Here is a 21,510-nt window from a genome sequence, read left to right as displayed (position 1 = left end):
GTCCCTAGCCTGAGTCTAATTAATATTTCCACCCTTCAATAGGCATTTGATTCCCTGACAAAGGTCGTATTCCCAAATGCTTACAGAGTGCACAGCAATATCTAACATACAAATACCTAACAAAGTGATTTTGATAACACAGTCCACTCTGGATAATCGCAACACCCTGGGACACCCAACGATTGTCACAGTTTGCATATATATGGTGAACTCAAAACCAGTGGTTGTAAACATTGTTCTTAGTCCACCACAGACAGTGCAATTTGATTGAAATAAAAACCATATGGCAGCCCTTATAGATTTTGACAAGCAAAAACAGCTATGATGCAAGCCGACATCTTATTCAGAATGGATTAACTTTCACTCTTTTGTTCTCAACATTTAAGAGTCAAGGAGATTAGCCATGATGAGAGACAATAAGCTCTCACCAAACCCGTTGATCAGAATGCACAGTTGTCAATCACAAAACAATGGATATCATTGCTCAGTCTCTCCTTACAACTGCCATTGTCTACCTGTTGTCTAGAACAGGCCAAGCCCACTCGCCTCATATTTAATGGTCACAGAAAAGGCTGCACAAACCCATACTGCAAAGCTCAGCCCTCTTTTGTCTCTATTATAGTGATGATACAATACTGCAGCATTAAACCCTACCCACTCTCGATTCTTCAACTTGTCATGACTTCAAATGAAAGTTAATCATGAGATTTTGTTTGATTGATTTCTTGAATTTGCCACTTTTTGAGGTCGAAAATTTGTTGCGATTAACCGAAGATTGTTGCAATTAACCAGTGACTTTTACATAGAATTAATTCAGTTTCTTGGGAAATATTGCGATTATCTGAAGTGGACTGTACAAAGAAATGATCTACAAGAAAGAAAAATCAAAAATCTCCCACCCAAAAAAATCCCTAAAAGTTGCATCTGGCTCTTTTCATCTCAGAAACATCTTAGTCATGTCCTAAGCATGAAAAAACCAAACAGTCCTATATTAAGACAAGAACAACGAGAAACACAAAAGGAAAAAATTTAAGGAGAGATAGAACAGCCAGCGAGAGATAATAAGCTAACTAAAAAGAGGAGGACAAGAACTCTATCCAAACATTATATATTCCTGTGATGTAAGTTGTCTTTCTTGTGGGAACATTTGGTTGAGGTAACAAAAACAAGTTGAAAAGGGAAATAAATAGCTTCTCTGCCACCATAGACATCATCATTCAAACTTTGTTGCAATATGGCAAACCGAATCAACTCTAAATCTAAAGAGAGAGAGTAGTAGTAGTAGTAGTAGTAGTAGTAGTAGTAGTAGTAGTAAGCTTCGCAGTCTGAATGACGCTTGCTGAGAATTGTGTGATTCAGTCATGGTCGATAAGTAGAGCTGCTCTCTCCATCCATGTTGTTAATTGTGTCCATTGGTCACGGACCTGGGCCAGAGTTTTGAGGCTGTCAAGATCTTGTTGCGACTTACGTACGGAGGGCACTGCAGTGTTTCTTAGTTCTTCAGGGATTAATTTGGCCTCATCTGAATCCAGAAATTTCTGATATGTAGAAAGGTCCTGGTTCCGGGTAGTTACTATTGATGTTGAGAATTTGATATAAACAAAACGTTATGCACCCTTTTTTATAGATCCGTTTTGGAGACCGTTATTACTTTTTGTATTACAGCATGGTGTGGAAATGCCAGTATTTGCGACATTAAGAAAATTGATCGGATAATTGATAAAGCCAGGAGTTATACTCACCCAATTTCCAATGTGGAAGAACTGTTCAAGAGATTTTGTCTAAGTAAAATGGAGAAAGTTATGTAGGATGACGATCACCCCCTTCGCAAATATATTAAGTTCTCCATGAGGAGCCGTCGCCTTATATCTATAGAAACAAAGACAACACATCACCTTAATTCATTTTTGCCACATGGTGTTCAAATTTTTAACTCGCAACTGTGATTTAAATTAAATACTATCTTTTAAATATACACACACAAGTTCGGACTAAAGGCCAAAGGTATGGCCTATCTCAATTTATCAAATTAATATATAAAGTGTTGCTATTGGTTCTTGGTTGTATATTTTTACAATTTTTGTGCATTTGCATATATATATGTATACATTGTCACCATAGATTCTCAACTTTGTGTTTATACATTTTCATGCATGCCACGTCTGTAAACGAATTTCCATTTCTTTGGATGAATAAAGTATATATTATTATTATTATTATTATTATTATTATTATTATTATTATTATTATTATTATTATTATTATTATTATGTTGGTGGTCTCCCTACATATTTGTTGCCATGAAGGAAATATTCTGTCATTGCAGTTTGGGCTGGGATGTTATCTTCTCGACGTAAGATGTGATCAAATAGCCTCCATTGCTGTTTTTATTATTGTACTCAGGCGTTGGACCCTGGTTTCGTCATGGAGATCTGTATTTGTAATTGTCTCTGGCCAATAGATTCCGATTACGCGACGTAATTGTTTGCAGTGGTATGAATCAAGACTTTCTAAGTTCTTTTTTCTGAGGCCCCAGGTTCCACAATTATATGTCAATATTGGAATAATTAGTGCCTCGTAAATCTGTATTCGTTTATTCTCACTGATTATGTTATTTCTATTCCATAAATTTTGGAGTTAGTTGAATGCATTGGTGGCCAGCTGTTTTCGTTTTCTGATGAGAGAGAGATTAGATTTATAAAACATCACTGTGATAGACCTACCATCTTGCCCAGTACACAAAAATAAAATGTGTCATATTAGCAGAAAAACAAGCCCAACTATTCTCCAAGCCTGAGTGTGTGTCTTGATAAAGAAGTGATTACAATTGAAATGATGAGGAAAAATAGTAGAGATGGCGGATTAGTAATGAAATGAAAGGATGAATGTCCACTTAATACAGTGATGGATAGATAAAGTTATTGTGGAGAACTTCTTTTTCAAGCTTTTTTTTGGAATGAATATACTAGATACTTCAAGTGATGATGTGATCAATTGTGGCTTGCTGCTTCCCTCCAGTTTTGCCATTACCAAAAGATCAACTTCAAGAAAAAAAAATCACCATGATAGACCCACCATCTCACCCAATGAACAAAAACAGGTCTCATTGTTCTCCAAGCATAAATGTGTATTTTGATAAAGAAGTGATTACAATTGAAATGAGGAAAAGAACAAGGAATGGATTAATAACAAAATGAAAAAATGAATGTCGGTTAATACATTGTTGGAAAAATAAGTTGCCTTTTAAATACCTTTTACATGGTTTTTAAGAACATAAGTTATCTTAAATGAGGATTAGATGAGCTGAGGCCTGCTGTTTCTCTTTGATTCTTGCCATTACCAAGTGATTTAAAAAAGATGATGAGACAATTCATCTTTTTGGATGTAAATAAAAATAATGTAGGGGTTACTTGAAAATGGGGTTTCAGATTATGTGGGGATCACTGAGTAATCTTTTCGTAAAAATAAAAGTAAGGAAGCGTTTTTAAAAAAATGAGATTTCAGATGATGTGGAGATAACTGAGAGAAGTTTAAATGAAAATTGCAATAAGGAAGGGGTTTCAGATAATTTGGGGATCATAAAAATAAGGTATTGAAAGCAATTGGGATTGAAACAAGTGGTCATTAGGAAGATAAAAGGAAATGAAAAGAATGAAGCGTGGAGTAAAGCAATGTCAAGCTAAAGTTGTCATTTGAAATGCCTAAGTTATTAGTTTATTACATGATTCAAGAATTGTGCTTTAATCATTAAAAACTAAACATCTTTAAAAGCTTCAGATCTTAGTAATAAAAATGAGTAACCATTATCTAAAATAAAATCACCCTACTTGATTTTTACTAAATTTTGACATATAAACTTTATCTTAAATGCCAATTAAAACTGATGCGTTTGCTAATCTTGACTTGATAATGCTGCAGTATTTTGGAAAAAACATACCATTAAAAATTTTGGCCAAAAAATTAGTCTTTTGAATATTGGTTGATCAAAATGACCCTCATCTTGGCAAAAACACTCAAACCTGGGAATTCACTGAAGACTTAGCGAAACCCCAGATTTAAGAGTTTTTGACAAGATGAGGGTTATTTTAATTGATCAATATTTGAAAGATGAGTTTTCTGTTCAAAATTTGAAATACATGTTTTTCCAGAATACGACAGAATAGTAGTAATAATATTCATACACAATGCTATCCCCAAGCCAAGCAGACCCTAGATGCAGACCATGAGCCAATGAATACATCTATAAATAAAATAATCAACTCTACTTCAATAAGGTCAGGGATTCCACAAAACTAGTTGTCCCCAAAATCTGGAATTAGATCCTTTTTAAGATCCTTTTCTCATTTTGGGCAATTTGTGTGGAACGCCATACCACAAAATATTTGTGATAGGGAGTCTTTGTCTATTTTTAAGCGTTCGTTTAGAACCTATCTGCTTAGATTTTAGGGGATGATATGAGAGGCAAGAGAGTTCAAGCTTGTTAATTTTAAAATTTTTATTTTCAAAATTTTTTTTGCCAATGTACCTTAGAGTTGGAAATTTTTAGAGTAATAAGATACATGACTACATTAATTTTATTATCATTATCAAAATAAGTATAATGCCATCTTGAAATGAATTAGTCAAATACCAACAATGTATTCAATGGCATATTTTACAAAAGCGTTGGGTTATTCAATTAGATACAAACAGAATGTGGACAAAATGGAAAGAAATGGAAATACTTTAGATTGTTGTGGTGGTATGGATGGAGTCTGAAATAAATTAGCTCGAGTAACAGGCTGAAAAGAAAGTATAATAGACCGTAAAAGTAAACAATATCAAGAGATGAATTTCCATGATCAAACTGAAAATGTAAGAGATGCTAAATGAAAAATAATTTGTATTAAAGGCAAGTAAATATTAAAATGGGCAAAATTTTTATGCATATGTTAGCGTCATAATGAATAGTAAAGTAAAAGCAGATACAGACACAAGAGTGGAAAACAAAATAGGCAAAAGACAGACACTCTAAGGCTGATGACAAAAAAATCATATTAAAGAACAGAGAAATTGTCAGAATACATGATGTTGTAAAACCAACCACTCATGAACCTGGTACACAATATAGAGGATGCAAAGCATGAAAAATAAAAAGAGAAGCTATCTTGTCTATATCCTAAGATTGGAATTTAAAAAAAATTAAAGCCATTTCAAACATTCAATGTGCCATACAAATTTTTTATACCACTAATTTTTACTAAGACAAAAAGATGCATAATCAGCCCATTCTTTGTTAATAATATCTGATCTAGTTGCCTACAGTAAGGGTTCAAATTAAGATGTGATACAATCAGCAAGTAAGAGGTCAATCACATTGAACATTGATAATATCAAAATAACACGCTAAATTTGCCATACAACATATTAGTGAAAAGAGGGAACACACTCTAGCATAGTTAACGCCCTTGGGAATATAATACAATATTCAATTGGTCACACATAAACGTATGCGGGATTGGATTCGACACATCTACCAAACACTAGAAGCTGAGATGGGTTGGGAAAAAGGAAGGAACACAAGGTTTTGCCATCTCAAGAGGGAATTTCTTTAAGAACAACAAAATAGGGACAAAATGCTGCATGTACCTGATTGGCCAGAGACGTGACTCCCAATCTTACCCTCGATCTAGACACACTTGATGCAGAGGAGGAAATAGATGAAACACTCTCCTGACTCCCACTTCTTTCTCGTGCTGATCGCAGACTAGTGGACATGAGAGGTCTGGAGTGGGGAGATGGTGTAGAAGATGGAGCTCCTGCACGAGTAATTTTGTGGACTGGAGCAAATAGTCCGTGGAGAGGTTTGCATTCAAAATACCTATGGACAAAGGATTAAAATTTCATGAATGGGAAAATGATTCTTGACTGATTGTTTTTTTTTTTTATATAAGTGATGTCTCTTTGAAATGTATGAAAAAGTGTGAAACCCTGAGGGAAAGAATAAAACTTTCTATTGTTCTTACCATTACACCAGCCTCCACCAGAGTTATTTCTTAATCTTCTCAATGTAACACCCACGTGTTGATATTAACCAGTGTTTGATTATCAATAAATATTTTTAAAAAATTATCCTAAAGATTACAAGGATAAAATGAGATGAAAAGTATCTTTGAGTATTTCTTTTTTCAGCTATCTATTAAAAAACCTTAAAAAGGATTACTTACATTGATCTTGCTTTAGTATATGTATTAAGAATAAAAACAAAATATATTAATTTGCTTAAACAATTTCAAAGTCAGCATGAAGTATTCTAAAAGTTTAGAGGTTTTTTAGTTGTTTTGTTTTTCCTTTTTGTTTTTGTTGTTTTCTTTGAAACTGACAACTAGCATACCTTTTCCCTGCAACAGCTCCATCATTTTTTCCTAGAGGTTCAGAGAGTTCAACTCCTGCCCAGATGCCTTTGGCAAAATCTGTTTCTCCAATGTAATGTAGAACTCCTTCTTTTGACCCGCTTACTAAAACCTTTGGATAAAAAATACACAAATAAATAAAATGTAAACTTTAAATAAAAACAACTACATAATCTACTTTTGTATTATTACAATTCCGGATACTTTGATTCATAGCATTGGAAATATAAAACTGGTGAGCACAATCACAAACAAATAAAGGATACACTAAATTTCAGATTTAAAAAAAACAAACATGTGTGATAGTCTGATAAAAGATGTCAAATGTCATGCAGAATGTTGTCGAGATAAAGGCAACAACTTTTTTTTCACTTTTCATTTTTCTTTAACTATGGTATACTGAAATACCTGTAACCTCGTTCCTTATCAAGATATTTTGAACATTTACAAAAAGATTGCACTGTGCATTTGCACTGAGTCCGAGATTAAAATAATGTCACCATGTAGCATGTTTTGTTTGGCCACTACAAATATAATCATGAATGGACTTACCCTATCACCAATTTTGCATCCACCAGGTATGGTTCCTGGCAGTCTCACTGCTGTAGTTCCACCCACAGATGGTGTGGCTGTTGGAGATTTGTTAAGACTGGAAGACGATGTGGATAGATGTTTACTGGAGCTAATTCCAAGGCGAGACTGGAGGTGAAAAAAAGAAATAAAAGTTTTATTGAGTCATAATATTGCTGATGGATTGCTAATTGGAATGTATCTACTAAACATGAAATGCAGACCTGCCACTTCACGAAAAGTCAGTAAAAAATCAGTATCTGGGGAAAAAAATCAGTATGAGACGTAAAATTATCCAATGGTTGGGCTACTCACCTAATTCTGACAATTTGACACTTGTCACTCAAACTAACCAAAGCGTCACAACCCCCCCCCCCCCCCCTTATTTTTCCCCAACACCCAAAATGGCACGCACAACGCCAATCTGGCAATCGGACTATTAACTTATTTAAAGATGGTGGCACTTGGTAACGAGTCAGAAGCCAGGGACCGTGGTGGTTTACCAGTACAGCTCGCTGTCGCTTCACAAAGGAAATGAAAACTAAATAACGCGCCGTGTGTGTTTTCTATCTGTGTGAGGGCATCACAAAGAGGCTCGCTACGTCATGTGATCTATCGAGGTATCGCGGGACGGGTCAAAGTTCACGAGACTTGAAAATTTTAACGTGCAACGTAAAGCACAAAGTAAACGTAAAAGAGAGGGGTGGAGGGCTGCGGGCCCTTGGTCACTTGGTGAAATCGGTACGATCGGCATGCAGATCGAGAAATCGGTACGATCGGCAAGTAAATCGGGAAATCGGTAAATACGAAAAAAAGGTCTTGCAAATCGGTATGATACCGATTAATCGGTATGAACGGCAGGTCTGTGAAATGGATCCTTTTCTCATTTGGGCCATCTGTGTGGAATGAAAGTTACCACAAAGCATTCGTGAAAAAAATCTCTGTCTATTTTTAAGCATTTGATTTGATGAGATCTTTTGCCAATGTAATTGAGCGTTAAGAGTCTGAAATTGTTTGAGTTGCAGTGCTAAGAAAATTTTCATCACAATTACTATTATCATCATCATTATCAATATTATTCTTGTTATTATTATTATTATCATTATTATTATTATTATTATCATTATTATTATTATTATTATTATTATTATTATTATTATTATTATTATTATTATTATTATCATTATTATACAAAGTCAGTCAATAATATTTACAATCAAGAAAGACAAAGAAAAAGAAATAAATAAAGAAATATTTTATTTGCTTCATTTTCTTTCTAAATTTTGATTGCCTGATCTGAGTGACCAACTTACAGAGGGTCTAGCAGGGATGCTAGAGGTTCCCGTGGTAGTTCCATTGGTAGTGGCTGTAGGTAGATGTAGTCTATTATCGCCTGCACCTGACATGGAGGTAGTCATTCTGTTCTCACTGGATGAGCTTTCATGACCTTGGGATGGAGGTCTGGACAGAGTCTGAGGGGTGTGGGTTAATTTGGATAGGCGGGAAAACACCCCTCTTTTCAGTTCACACTAGAGAAAGAGATTGGATAAACAGAAATAAAAGGGAAATAAGAATGATGAGTTACATTATCAATAAATGTTCCCACAGTGTTGAATAGGCGAGCTTTTAGTTCTCTACCTGTGCCGCGGTCAAGAGGTCATTCACTCCATCAAATTCCCGACCAGTGCAACGGGTTATCTCCCGTGATACTTAACAGATTTGTTACTGATATCTGGTTAAATCACAATCGCTTTTGCACAACCACAGTCGATTTTACTAATTTAAACAGATTGGCAACACATTGAGAAAACTTTGATCTGTATTTTGGTACCAAACACTCTATCATTAGAATTATTGTCTTTGAGAAATTTTGCATTTAGATATCAGCACAATTTCGATTATAGTTTGTTAAATTTAATTTATTGATTGCATTATTATAAGCAAACAAACCGACAGAAACTCTCAAAACTTGCTCTAACCGATGGAGGAATAAAGTAACCTTTCATTCTTCCCTCACAATTTGTGCGTCGCTCTTAGTTCTTTGACGATATGTGATAACATCTTGGTGCAGCTGTCTGATTTGTTACGCTTTGATCATTGCTGGTTCAGAGGCATATGGATTCCGGTCAAGATGTCTTTATCACACAAGTTATATTCAACAGGTGCTCACATGAGTTTAGCTTAATATTATATTAACACATTTATACCAGCTTTTAGTTCCACTGGTTACAAACGTGGTCAATAAAGAACACTAGAATAAAGTCCGAGTCGTTTCACATTTCAGTTGTATATATTTGAAGTTTACTTCCCAGGTTAAAATGTTGTTTCAGTACTATGTGGGTAAAAATGGTGGATGAATGAATGGATTGATAGATGAGAGAGAGAGAGAGAGAGAGAGAGAGAGAGAGAGAGAGAGAGAGAGAGAGAGAGAGAGAGAGAGAGAGAGAGAAAGAGAGAGAGAGAGAAGAGAGAGAGAGAGAGAGAGAAAGAGAGAGAGAGAGAGAAAGAGAGAGAGAGAGAAGAGAGAGAGAGAGAGAGAGAGAGAGAGAGAGAGAGAGAGAGAGAGAGAGAGAGAGAGAGAGAGAGAGAGAGAGAGAGAGAGAGATTTTCATTTCATTAATGAAGGACAAAAGACATTGGTTTATAACTGTAAAAGTCACTCTGTTGCCTCCATAGCCTCGTGATTTACACATGACATATTTTGTGCTGTTTCCATCATTTTACATAACGGGACTGCTATTCTAATGTCGAGCTGTTGCTTTTCTTTATTCTTTTTGCGTTTTTCAAGAAGGTTGAACAAACATTGCAATCACTGATTTATTTTGAATTTATTTCGATCAGATGTGATGACTATGGACTAGTTGCTGTTGTCAATGCTTTCCCTCATATTTGTTTTACGGAGTGGCTATTCGTCAGTACTGACCCCCAGGCGCTGGCACCTGCGGGTCAGTACTGACGAACAGGCACCGGCGTCTGGGGGTCAGTACTGACTAATACTATTACTATTACTAGTACTGATGCCAATTGGTCAGTTCTGACCTGGCCATGGGCGTTGACGGTACCAAAATTATGGAAAAATGCCATTTTTTAAAATAACTTGCTCTACGACAAATAAATCAGCATTTCCTGTCCCATACTAGTCGCAGGTAAGCCCTTGTTTTCACTAAATCTTTTTGTCGGTTTACGTGAGATTTGTTTAATAAATATATCAATTAATTAAACAAGTGAAATTGTCCAATCCTGAGAAAAAGACCAAATTTGGTGTTGAAACGCCAAACTGGAAGCCCTATATTTCGGTTCATCCAACGCGCATGCTCACTGCACTGATGCGTGGCGCCAGAACTGAAAGTGAAAGCTCTTTCATTGTCTCGTCTTTCTTCATTCCTGTCATTTGAAATTCGGCTTGCTCGCATCTTACTGAGACAGGAAAAGTAGAAAACGGTAAGGGCTGCCTGAAGCCGGTGATCGTAAAATACTAACGAAAGAGTGAAAATGAAAGGCTTCGTATGGGAACAAAACAGACAATGGACGTTTCGGGTACAAACCCTTCATTAACACAACAATACACAAATAAACGTGGAAAACAAATAAAATATAATGAAAAATAACTTTATCGTCTGTACTCAATGGTGGTTGCAGTATGAATGAAATGTTAGCGTGGGTAGAGGATAGGGTGCCCCAGGGGGTGATCTGATTGATAAGAAAAGGTCAGCGTCAGGGAACAGAACCTTCCAGAAAATAATGGAAGATAAAAGACATATAAGTAGTAGTAGTAGTAGTAGTAGTAGTAGCAGTAGTAGTAGCAGCAGCAGTAGTAGTAGTAGCAGTAGTGGTAGTAGTAGTGAGTGGTAGAAGTAGTAATAGAATGGACAAAGTACAGTAAAATTACTTTAAACCGAAAGAAGCTAAACCGAAAAATACCTTAAACCGCAAAGAATTTAATAAATTGTACTAGTTTCTTCATTATCTTTGTACTAATTCATACGATGAACCGAAATACTTCTAAGCAGGACTTTCTTTAAACCGAAACAACTTGAGAGCACCTTCCCTTTTTCTCTCTCTATTTTTCTTCAAAAATTCGGGAAGGAGGCCACACGTAATAATGCCCGGCGATATTAAACAAAGAGCGTAAGTATAAGATGAGGGTGATGGGTGGGGGGTAGGCAAATACTTCAATCACTGCCTAGGACTTCATATACTCTATAGCTGTCACTGATCACTGCACTTGGGCTTGGCCAACACCACAATCGCACAGATTGGAAAAGGAAGACAGCGGATGACTGGCAGGCGAAAAATGAGGAAAGAGGGGGAGTTGGGGTGTAGAATCACGCAAGCGAGATGTTCTCGCTTGTGTGTTGATGATTTGGAACTGACTGGATTTTCAACACGACAATAAGGAGGGGAGTGGTAAACAACTTACCATTGACATGCCATTTCATTTCCACTTTGGTTAAATGTGTGTGTGTGAGGGAGGTTTGATGTAATTAGGCCTTTGAAACTAATGGCTTTTCAACAAAAGAGAGATGTGTAGTAGACAACTAGCATTTACACGCCTTTTCATTTCTACTTCACTTCACCTCTGAGTAGCTGTGCATCATTCATTATCAATTATCGCACAAGAACTTTCGATCTTATTTTAGCTTTGCATTTTACTAAAAGATGTCTAAAAGAAAGCACTGTTCTTACACGTTGGAGTTTATAATCAAATACTAAAATACTATGTGAAGTCGATGAAAAAAAAGTTGATCAAGACGGAGATATGTAAAATACACGGCATCCCGAACTCAACTCTTTCAACAATTTTGATTTGAAAACGAAAACCCCCAAAAATATTTTTAAACACACAAAAAATAAAATAAGATAAAATAAATAAAAAAATTTTAAGGTTACGAAGACAGCATTTATTCAACAACTCCATTTAACGGGAAACCCATGATACGATTAAATTAGCAAATTCCTTAAATAGTTACTACTACTACCATTGAAAAACATTGCAAAACGGAAACTTGCTTTAAACCAAAATGTCTTTAAACCGAAATGGTTTAGAAGGTCCCCAAAATTTCGGTTTAAAGTAATTCTACTGTATTATAAAAGAATCGTAACAGGAAATATTATATAACACATTTTCCTCTATTTTTCTTTAAATTAAGCTATAACGAAAATATACGGGGGAAAAAACAATAAAAACAAAATAACCCAAAGAAATAGAATGGACAATATAAAATAAAAACGAATCTTACGGTGGCTTGAAATAACGAGTCATATCGTTGCCCCAACGGCATCTAACGCGTTAGAAATCAAACTTATCTAAGTGACCAAGTGTTACTGTGTGCCATCGGATAAGTTGGCCTGAGAGCCTGGAATTTTAATTTTAATTGTTTTTTTTTTTTTTAATGGTATACTTTTGGAATAAGTGCGAAGAGGTCTTTGCACTGACGAACAGGTCCGATGTTCGTCAGTGCTGATCAATGGGGGGCGGTGGCACAGACCGAAGAGAGGTTGTCTGTGGGCGGTGGCACCTGTTGTTCAATACTGACCAATAGACACCAGGTTATTGGTCAGTACTGACCTCCAGGCACTGGCGTCTGTTCGTCAGTACTGACCCGCATGTGCTAGCGCCTGGGAGTCAGTACTGACCAATAGCCCTAGCCTTTGTTTTAATCGCGTTGTCTCTGTCGGAAAAAAAATGTAATATCGCCTAGCAGGCATCATGTCCAGTTCTACATGTTACACGTTGCTGTTGGTCAGTGACCCTCTTTAAAGCGTTTTGAGCACCTCTAGTGAAAATTGCGCTAAATAAAAAATCTCAACATTACGTAGTCTGTCATGAAACTTGAAGCGCATTGTCATTATCAATGTCCACATTGAAATGAGATAAATACCTAGTTTTAAAGATTAATATCAGGTATCAAATCCTGAAACAATTATATTTTGAGATTCGTTTTCTTTTCTACTGTGTTTCTTGACTTTTCTACAAAGCCTACACAGTTCACTCAACTGTTTATCATGAATTTCTTGAGTGTACTCCATGAATAAATTAAATTTAAAAAATCATAATAAATTCAATTTTGTTGACGCACAAATGGAATTTTAGCAACTTATAGTTCAATTATAATAGATTCTATTTGTGGATGAATAAAAGTTATTCTATGACTCTGTTTGAAGATGAAATCTTTATTGGAAAAATTAATGCATTTTAAATTACAGAAAAATGGTCTATTTAGGATTGAAATATCACGATCATTATATACAGCACTGGCATAAAATACATATGAATGGAAAAAGGAAATCTTGATAAATATTACAGAGTAAAGAAATTTGTGTTTAAGCTCATTGTGAAGTGATAACAAAGAGATGAAAGTGAACATAAATCGACTATCACCCGATATCACTGTAACTTAACTCACTAGGGGATTCCCCGTAATTTGGCAGGCGTGACCCCGGTCAACCTCGGGTCATCACTTGAACTAAGTTACTGCTCAGGCGATATTTTCGTTACTGTGTTCTGACATACTAAATAAATGTTTTATTGATGGGAATAAATACAATTTCCTAACGTGACAAAGACAAACTTTCACATTTCTGACCATTTTAATCTTTAAATCCCTTTAGCCAACATAATACTGTTTTGATATAGTGGGTGACATTTTGACACAATCCTTTGAATAATTTAAAGCAATGTAAAATCTACAGATTGATTCATTTTCTTAGACACAATATTTTACCTGGAAATATCGGATGCCATTAATGCTACCATCATTCTTGCCGACTGGTTCATCCAGTACAATACCTGCCCATTCTCCAGGGGCAAATTGTGTCTCTCCTATGAAGGCAATAACTCCTGGTTTGTTGCCGCTCACCCATATTCTGTCTCCAATTTTAAAGTCATCTGTCTTGAGAGACACTGACGATGAATCTGAAAGTGGCTCAGGACCTGTGAAATGTTATCAATTGAAAAACAATAAAAAAATTCAAGACTTCTTCCTTTATATATCATCACAATATAGGAGGTAATCAACATTAAAAATCGAGAGGGAGAGAAGAGGGAAATTTTTTCTCGTACATTTAGGAATATTTTGTGCAAAGCGTCTCTTCATCAAATGCTATCACCCTTGAATTGTAGAAAAGGATACATATCCATCTAGCTTCCCCTTAACTGTTGCTTTTAAACAACCAATCGCTACTTTCATCTTTAAATAAAAAATCAACTCACCAATACTGACCATGGCCAGCCTGAAGATTTCAAATAATTGGTTTTCAGGCTTTCATATTTGTGATATATTTAGGAAGGTTCCAAAATTTACAGATTGTCAAAAATTTACGGAACTTCAAATATTTAAGGAAATCTGTAGTTTTATGGAAAATTTGCTATCCTGTACTTATCATAAACCTACCTATGTCAGAGATGTTTTAATGAATGACGAATTATTGATGAATTACAAGGAGGAAAACAATGGTACAATTTTGAACTGCATTCTATTATTTTGATTTAACACAATTTTCATATTGTATAGATAAGTTTGTCTTAAGTGTTAAATTTTTAAGTGAATTGTCATCCCCCCCCCCCCCCCCCTTTCCAATAAAAAAAAACAAAAAAAAAAGATAGTGAGTTTGGGTAAGACTGGGGAGAAGTATGTCAACAACAAAGTGGAAAATTCATTGAAGCATACAAAAAACTGCAAATTGTGGGGAAAATAAGTCAAAACATATAACTTGCACTACAGACGGTTTGAAGACGACGTTAGTGAACAAAACAGACAGTCAAAATTGAAAGCGATTTGCAAATTTGATTTGTTCACTTATCAAACTAAATCACTGACATTAAAAAAGAAAAAGAAATGAAGATGTGAAGACATTGTGTTTCTAACTGTAATTAGGTGAAACATTGGACAACGGAGAATGGTGCTTGAAAGTTTAGCACGTCTTTGTTTTTTTAAGTGAAGGCATGACAAAATGAGTAACATAGAGAGTAAAATTTTAAGAAAATAATTATCCCAATAAATCAGACTTCTTTGTAAAATATTAAATATCAGTTTGACATTCTAAGTTCTTATAGAAATATATGACGAATGATTCTATACAACTACTTTACTGGTGCCACACAAACATACAACAACCCCCCCCCCCCCCCACACACACACACACACACGTACTCACCAACACAACAAATATTTCACCTCTTTTTTTCTTCATTATTGTTGTGACAAATTGTTACAATTCAATTACATTACATTCAGTAGGGTGTCAATTCCTCTGGGTTTTTTTAAAATGTCATAATACAATGCATAAATGACATGATACTCTTAATACCAACTATTATATGTATATGTATAAATGTTTTTCAGTTCATATAAATATTATTCATCATATTGTTTTTTTTTTTGTTTGTTTGTTTGTTTGTTGCTTTAGGTCTCTTCGAACACAATTGAGGTTATATGAGAGACCGCTGAAACAAAAAAACAAGCAATCCAACAAAAATAGTACAAATGTAAATCAAAATCATAACCTAAAGGTATCATAAGCTAAATTATAAATAACCAAGAACAAACAGGCAGAAGATTTACAGAAAAAAAAATATCCCCTGTCAAAAATACAACACAAACCAAAGAAGCAGGATAGGCTAGTAAAGAGAAGAAGAAACGACATCACTATCGGATCGTACACCCATGCGAACATCATAGGTATATGATTCAAGGGTGATGTTCCCATCCAACCACCCGCTCATATTGTTTACTCACTCACAAACACTTTAATTAAACAAGACAATAAAATCCTTCAGATTACTCAATGGCATTATACAGTCATTCGTCTAAATACATGGCAACATATGGCCTGAATATCGGGGGGGGGGGGAGAGAAAGAGAGAGAGAGAGAGAGAGAGAGAGAGAGAGAGAGAGAGAGAGAGAGAGAGAGAGAGAGAGAGAGAGAGAGAGAGAGAGAGAGAGAGATGGAGATGGATAGATAGAGGATGTAAGTTTCCAAACATGTGACAAATAGGGAAACACAATAATATGTGACCTATCACCTCAAAACGATATCATGTCCAGGTGGTTTAGTTGCCATTAATTGAATTTATAATAATTAAAATGATACTCGGAATTACATTTATATGTTTTATAGCTGACAATAAACATAGTTACTTCTTCTTCTTCAAAGTGGATCCGTGTTGGACATAGCCAACTAAATAGCCCAACTGGACTCATTTCTTGTTTTTAACTGTGCCATGGGTCCAGCTTCTGTGGCTAATCTCCCCATCCAGTCTGCTATGTCTTAATGCCATATATCTTTTTTTTGGCCTACCTCTGCTCTGCCTGCTCTCACAGGCAAAGCTTTTCAATTGACTCATCACGTTGCAACTAATTAGTTAGTTATAAAAACAAAACAAAAAATCTGCATATTTCAAGTCATTTCAGGAGGTGAGTCACATGGATTAGTGACATTACAACAAGACAACAAAACAAAACATGTTACCTTTGAGGACCTGGGCAGTGGATTGGGCATAAGCATCAGCATGATTCGGGGTGAAGCCTATACCTCGTGCCGATTTAGCTATGGCACCTAGGGTAGAAGTAGTTGTTTTATAGCACACAGTCAATAGCAAACACAACACAATCAGGGAGGCAGCATAACATCAGCAGGGAAAAGGAAGAAGCATGCAAATTAATCACATCAACAAATCATATTGGACGGAGAAGTAAACAATCCTAGAATTTTTGACAACTCACATGTTCACTTTATTTTTTTTAATTTGAAAAATCAAGCCAAGTTTCGTTCCATATTAAAACCTTATGATCTTATTTTAAAAAAATGAAAAATCCTCAAATAAAAGAGATCTATTATATTTTTAAAAAACCAGTGTCCATGTAATTTTGTATCAAAACTTGTTTATAACACCAGGTTGCTCACTAGTCATTAGATCCAACCAATTCAAAGCAAGGGAAGCAAGGAGTCAATCATTTTGTAAGAATGAAGGAACGAAAAGAAATCAGAAAAGACAAGATAGAAAGAGAATAAGAAGAAAAAAAACAATATAAAATAGTTAAAGGTCTGGTATCCTGTTAGAAACTTGTGACTTGTGTAAATAAATCATTATCGTTGTCATCATCTTTTCCAATCTTTGAAATATAGCCCATATCAATTTTTCATTTTATCTCATGTATAGTGAATTTATAAACTTTTTTTTTTTAAAATGAAATAACAACAATGAAAGCAGCAATTTGGAAAGAAAAAGCATGAATAATCTTAAATAAATTATAATATAAAAATCAAAACAGTTAAAAATCAGATATGAGATGCTATCAGATGAATTAAATTTATAAAATCAAAGATAATATATACAGTATAATTTTTATGGGGGAAAATTTAAACAAGTAAATTATTATCATATCATTAATTTGACGTTAAGAAATTTTCTTTTTTTGGGTGTCTTTCAACTTTAAAAAATAATTATATTAAAGAAGCAGGTCACGACAATTAAAAAAAGGGTGAGAGAGAAGATGAGGAGGAGGATGACCAATAGATAGGAGTCACAAAATAGGATGAGAGTAGATATCATAGGATAGGTAGACACAGGGACAATGACAGACAGCAACGACAGATAGACAGAATAGATAGATAGATAGATAGATAGATAGATAGATAGATAGATAGATAGAAGATAGATAGATAGATAGATAATAATGAATGTGTTGATAAAAAGAAATTTGAATGTTTATAAAATAATAGATAAAATGATGATAGATAGACAGATAAATAAATAGATAGATAGATAGATAGATAGATAGATAGATAGATAGATAGATTTAAAAAATAAATAAATAAATTAAAATAAAAAAATTGAGCTTTTATATAGCGCAATATCCATTAAATGTGCTCAAAGAGCTTTACAGGGGTCCCTAGTCAACAGCAACATTTAACATGTAGGACGGGACATGACGCCTGTTAGGCGATATTACAATTTTTCGGACAAAGACGACGCTGTTAACGGCCAGGTACTCATTTTACACCTGAGTACGGTGAGAGAATGTGAGTTAAGAGCCTTTTCCAAGGACTCAACTATGCGCCGAGCACAAGGCTCGAACCCAGGACCTTCCGATCCGAAAGCGAGTGTCATACCACTAGACCACATAGCCGCACATATATATAGATAGATAGATAGATAGATAGATAGATAGATAGATAGATAGATAGATAGATAGATAGATAGGTAGGTCAGTAGATTAGTAGGCAGTAGGCAGGTGGTTGGATGGATGGATGGATGGGTGGATATTGTGAAAGAGAAAGGAGAAAGAATGAGAGGGGCAGAATGAAGAAAGAACACAAGAGAAGGGAAAGAGAGGGGGTTGCGAAAGGGGTTCAAAGCAACAAGGCAATATCAAGAAAAAAAAAAGAAAAAGAAAATTTTAAAAAGGTTAAAAATGTGAAAACCGCAATCATCTATAGAAACAATCAGAGGTAAAAAAAAACAACAACTTGCTACATTGATGTCATAATCATAATATGACATCTGACACACAAGGCACGGCATTCTTGTTTGTTACATTTCTATTTATGAGTTCACCACCAGAAATAAGACAAACCATAGATTTTAATTTATATCAGCGCTAAAAGCACATAATTTATTTTTTAAAAAGACAAAGGGGCCTTTTTAAAACAGAGAAAAGAATAAATATCCCCCTGTCTTAAATGAGACTGAGAAAAGAAGCTAAATCGAGATACAGGTCTTTTAACAAGGGGTATACTACTCAACTTCTTACTTAAAACAATCAATTATTTGCAACAGAGGGGGCATACAAGAAATAAGAATCTAATTTTCCATAGGTATATAAGTACGCACCCCTTCCAGAAAAAAAGATATAGACATTGGAGTAAGTCCAAATATTATATGGAAGGAAACATGGTAATTTGGAGTATAGATTTGGTAAATTTAACTTCCATAAACCAAACTTGAAGGTCGAATCCCCCCCCCCCCCACCCCTTTCCTCCTACAGTAATTTTTTTTCTAATTTAGGATTAATAATAAAGAATTGCTGTAGAATAAGAAAAAGAAGAGGAAAAGTGTGAGAGAATTCAATACAGCACAATGTAAAACAAAAAAGGAAAATAAAAGAGAAACAGTAACTCACTTTGTGCTTTAGAGGATGGAGTCCTGAGTGCAGGACCGGGAATTCCAGAGGCTGGTGGTTGGGTAGGTTTGGTAGTTGGTAAACCAGAAGGCCGTCCTATACGGGACGGCTGTTTGAGGCCACTAGGACGAGGGAGGCTCATTTTATCCTCCCAGGGGAATTTAAAATATCACAGTTTGGCTACTATCAACAAAATGCATTAATCTTGACTCTGTGCTTACATCAATTTAATCCAATCTGGAGAGAGAGAGAAAGAAAAATGACGTTATTTTCTAACATGAAGACTTATAATTTAATCAACATGCATTTTCAGAATGTACAGATTAATTCCAGAGGTGAGAGAATAATATTTTTAATTCATTGGGGTTTTCAATGGCCTTGTGAATGTAATGAAGAGAAACGAATAGACAAAACATTATATAAATATTTTTTTTTAAACTTGAGCATTCATATAGTATAATATCCACTAAATATGCTTAAAAAGGGCTTTAAAAGGGGTCCCTAGCCAACAACAACACTCAACATGTGGGACGAGACATGACGTCTGCTACTAACAGTGTTAGGCGATATGACTTTTTTTTTCCTACAGAGACAACACTGTTCACGACCAATTCTCAATTTACACCAGTATGGAAAGAGAATGTGAGTAAATAGCCTACTCCAAGGACTCAACTATGCGCTGCTCAGAGTGGGACTCCAAACCTGGACCTTCCAATCTGAGACAAGACTGCATAGCCACACAAAATAGACAATTGAATATCTTTGATTAGTTTCAAAGACGCAAACATTGTTTATTTTTTTATTGTTGTTTTTTGTGTCCATCAAATTATACCGTTCATCCTTGTGAATATTTAGACTGTTATAAGGATAAGACGGCTATCATATTTTTTTTTCTCAAAATCATGTTCACCTTGTCTCATAAAAAAAAACAAAAAACAACAAACAATCTAAGCTAAGTTTCATTCAACACATATTGTGAGTGTTTCATGCTAAATTTCTAATCTTAAATGAATCAGTCTTAAATCAAGAGGCCTAATATTGCGCTTAATGAAAAAACAAACAAACAAAACTTTACTGTGTCCATGTAACTTTATCAAAACCTTTCTTTGATGGGAGGATGATAGCCCACTTGGTTTTTAAATCCGACCACTAGTGTAAATCAGAGCTTGCGCATCGAATTTTCAATACTATAAAAACTGATGGCTCTTCAAAGGATTAATCAACGGGTTTTGAATAGGAAGTAGGATGGCCTCCTATTTGCATTCCTCTGATCTATCGAATAATTTATATTATGTTTTGTACTAAATCATTGTTGTTGACGTTATGATTATGAATATGATGATATATTATTATATTTATTGATTATTATTATTATATATTATTATTATTATTATTATTATTATTATTATTATTATTATTATTATTATTTATTAGTAGTTAGTAGTAGTAGTAGTATAGTAGTAGTAGTAGTAGTAGTAGTAGTAGTAGTAGTAGTAGTAGTAGTAGTAGTAGTAGTAGTAGTAGTAGTAGTAGTAGTAGTATAATAATAATAATAATAATAAAATAATAATAATAATAATAATAATAATAATAATAATAATAATAATAATAATAATATTATATGATCAAATGGGGGAGTGGTGGGGGAAGGGGGTTAAAAAGTCGTGTCATAAGATCACCTAACTATGGCCGATTTCTTAACCATGTATCGGATAATTATTCAATAATTTACCTCTTTGTTCCTAACTGTCTGCACGGTTCACTACTTGTGGAGCACTCGCTCCGTGAACGGGAGTTAATGGGTTAAAGGTTACACCCCCATTGACCGATTGTAATTATACACGTCTCTCTACGACGTTGATGCTTTGAGAAGGATGTGTACATGTAGTTTAAAAAATCATCTCACCTCTGTAATTTCTAAAACTTAATTTGACATCGTATTGCCTATCTAGGACTGAGCTAATGGGTTGGAATAGTATTGATGATTTCTTAAAGGCATAAAAGCATTGGCATCATTTTGATTCAAGCTAATTTTGCTGGAATTAATAATTGACTAGTCTCCGAACTCGCGCTCTCAAACTATCGACAGACAAATAAGGTTTTTTTTTTTCTTAAATGAAATCTATGTAGATCTAGTTTGTTTTTCTTTTATTCACGCCTAGTTTGACGTAGTAGGTCAATTTTAAGAGAATAGCACAGATTTTCTCTGCCTAATAATGTGCATTAAAAACCAGATGAACAAATATCAGAGGTTTGATCAGCCCGAAATATAAGGGCAATAGGAACCACTTATCTGTAGACAACAGAGGTTTAATCAGCGAATTGGTGAAAAGGCTGTTTCAGAGGTTTGATCAACATCGATATTATAGAGATAGAAAGAAGTTGACGTCACTTAGGTCTTTGTTATTGTATATTTTGCCATC

General features: G+C 34.8%; 1 protein-coding gene across 1 annotated transcript in view; it reads right to left on the bottom strand.

Moving 5' to 3' along the window:
- LOC144967576 (uncharacterized) overlaps positions 1-21,510 on the bottom strand; it is a gene marked incomplete in the record, with an annotated part of 62,019 nt that overhangs the window by 37,553 nt on the left and 2,956 nt on the right. Inside the window, 8 exon segments of the mRNA XM_078905020.1 lie at positions 4,725-4,781; positions 5,629-5,860; positions 6,374-6,504; positions 6,945-7,091; positions 8,276-8,491; positions 13,688-13,896; positions 16,434-16,520; positions 19,088-19,324. Of these exon segments, the coding sequence (XP_078761146.1) occupies positions 4,725-4,781; positions 5,629-5,860; positions 6,374-6,504; positions 6,945-7,091; positions 8,276-8,491; positions 13,688-13,896; positions 16,434-16,520; positions 19,088-19,229 (1,221 nt within the window).

Source organism: Berghia stephanieae, chromosome 3 (genome assembly GCF_034508935.2).
Source record: "Berghia stephanieae isolate SIO BIC M18660-M18661 chromosome 3, UCSD_Bste_1.3, whole genome shotgun sequence".
Taxonomy (NCBI): Eukaryota; Metazoa; Mollusca; class Gastropoda; order Nudibranchia; family Aeolidiidae; genus Berghia; species Berghia stephanieae.
The sequence above is the reverse complement of the archived record's forward strand: the minus strand, read 5'-3'. Positions and strand labels throughout refer to the sequence as shown.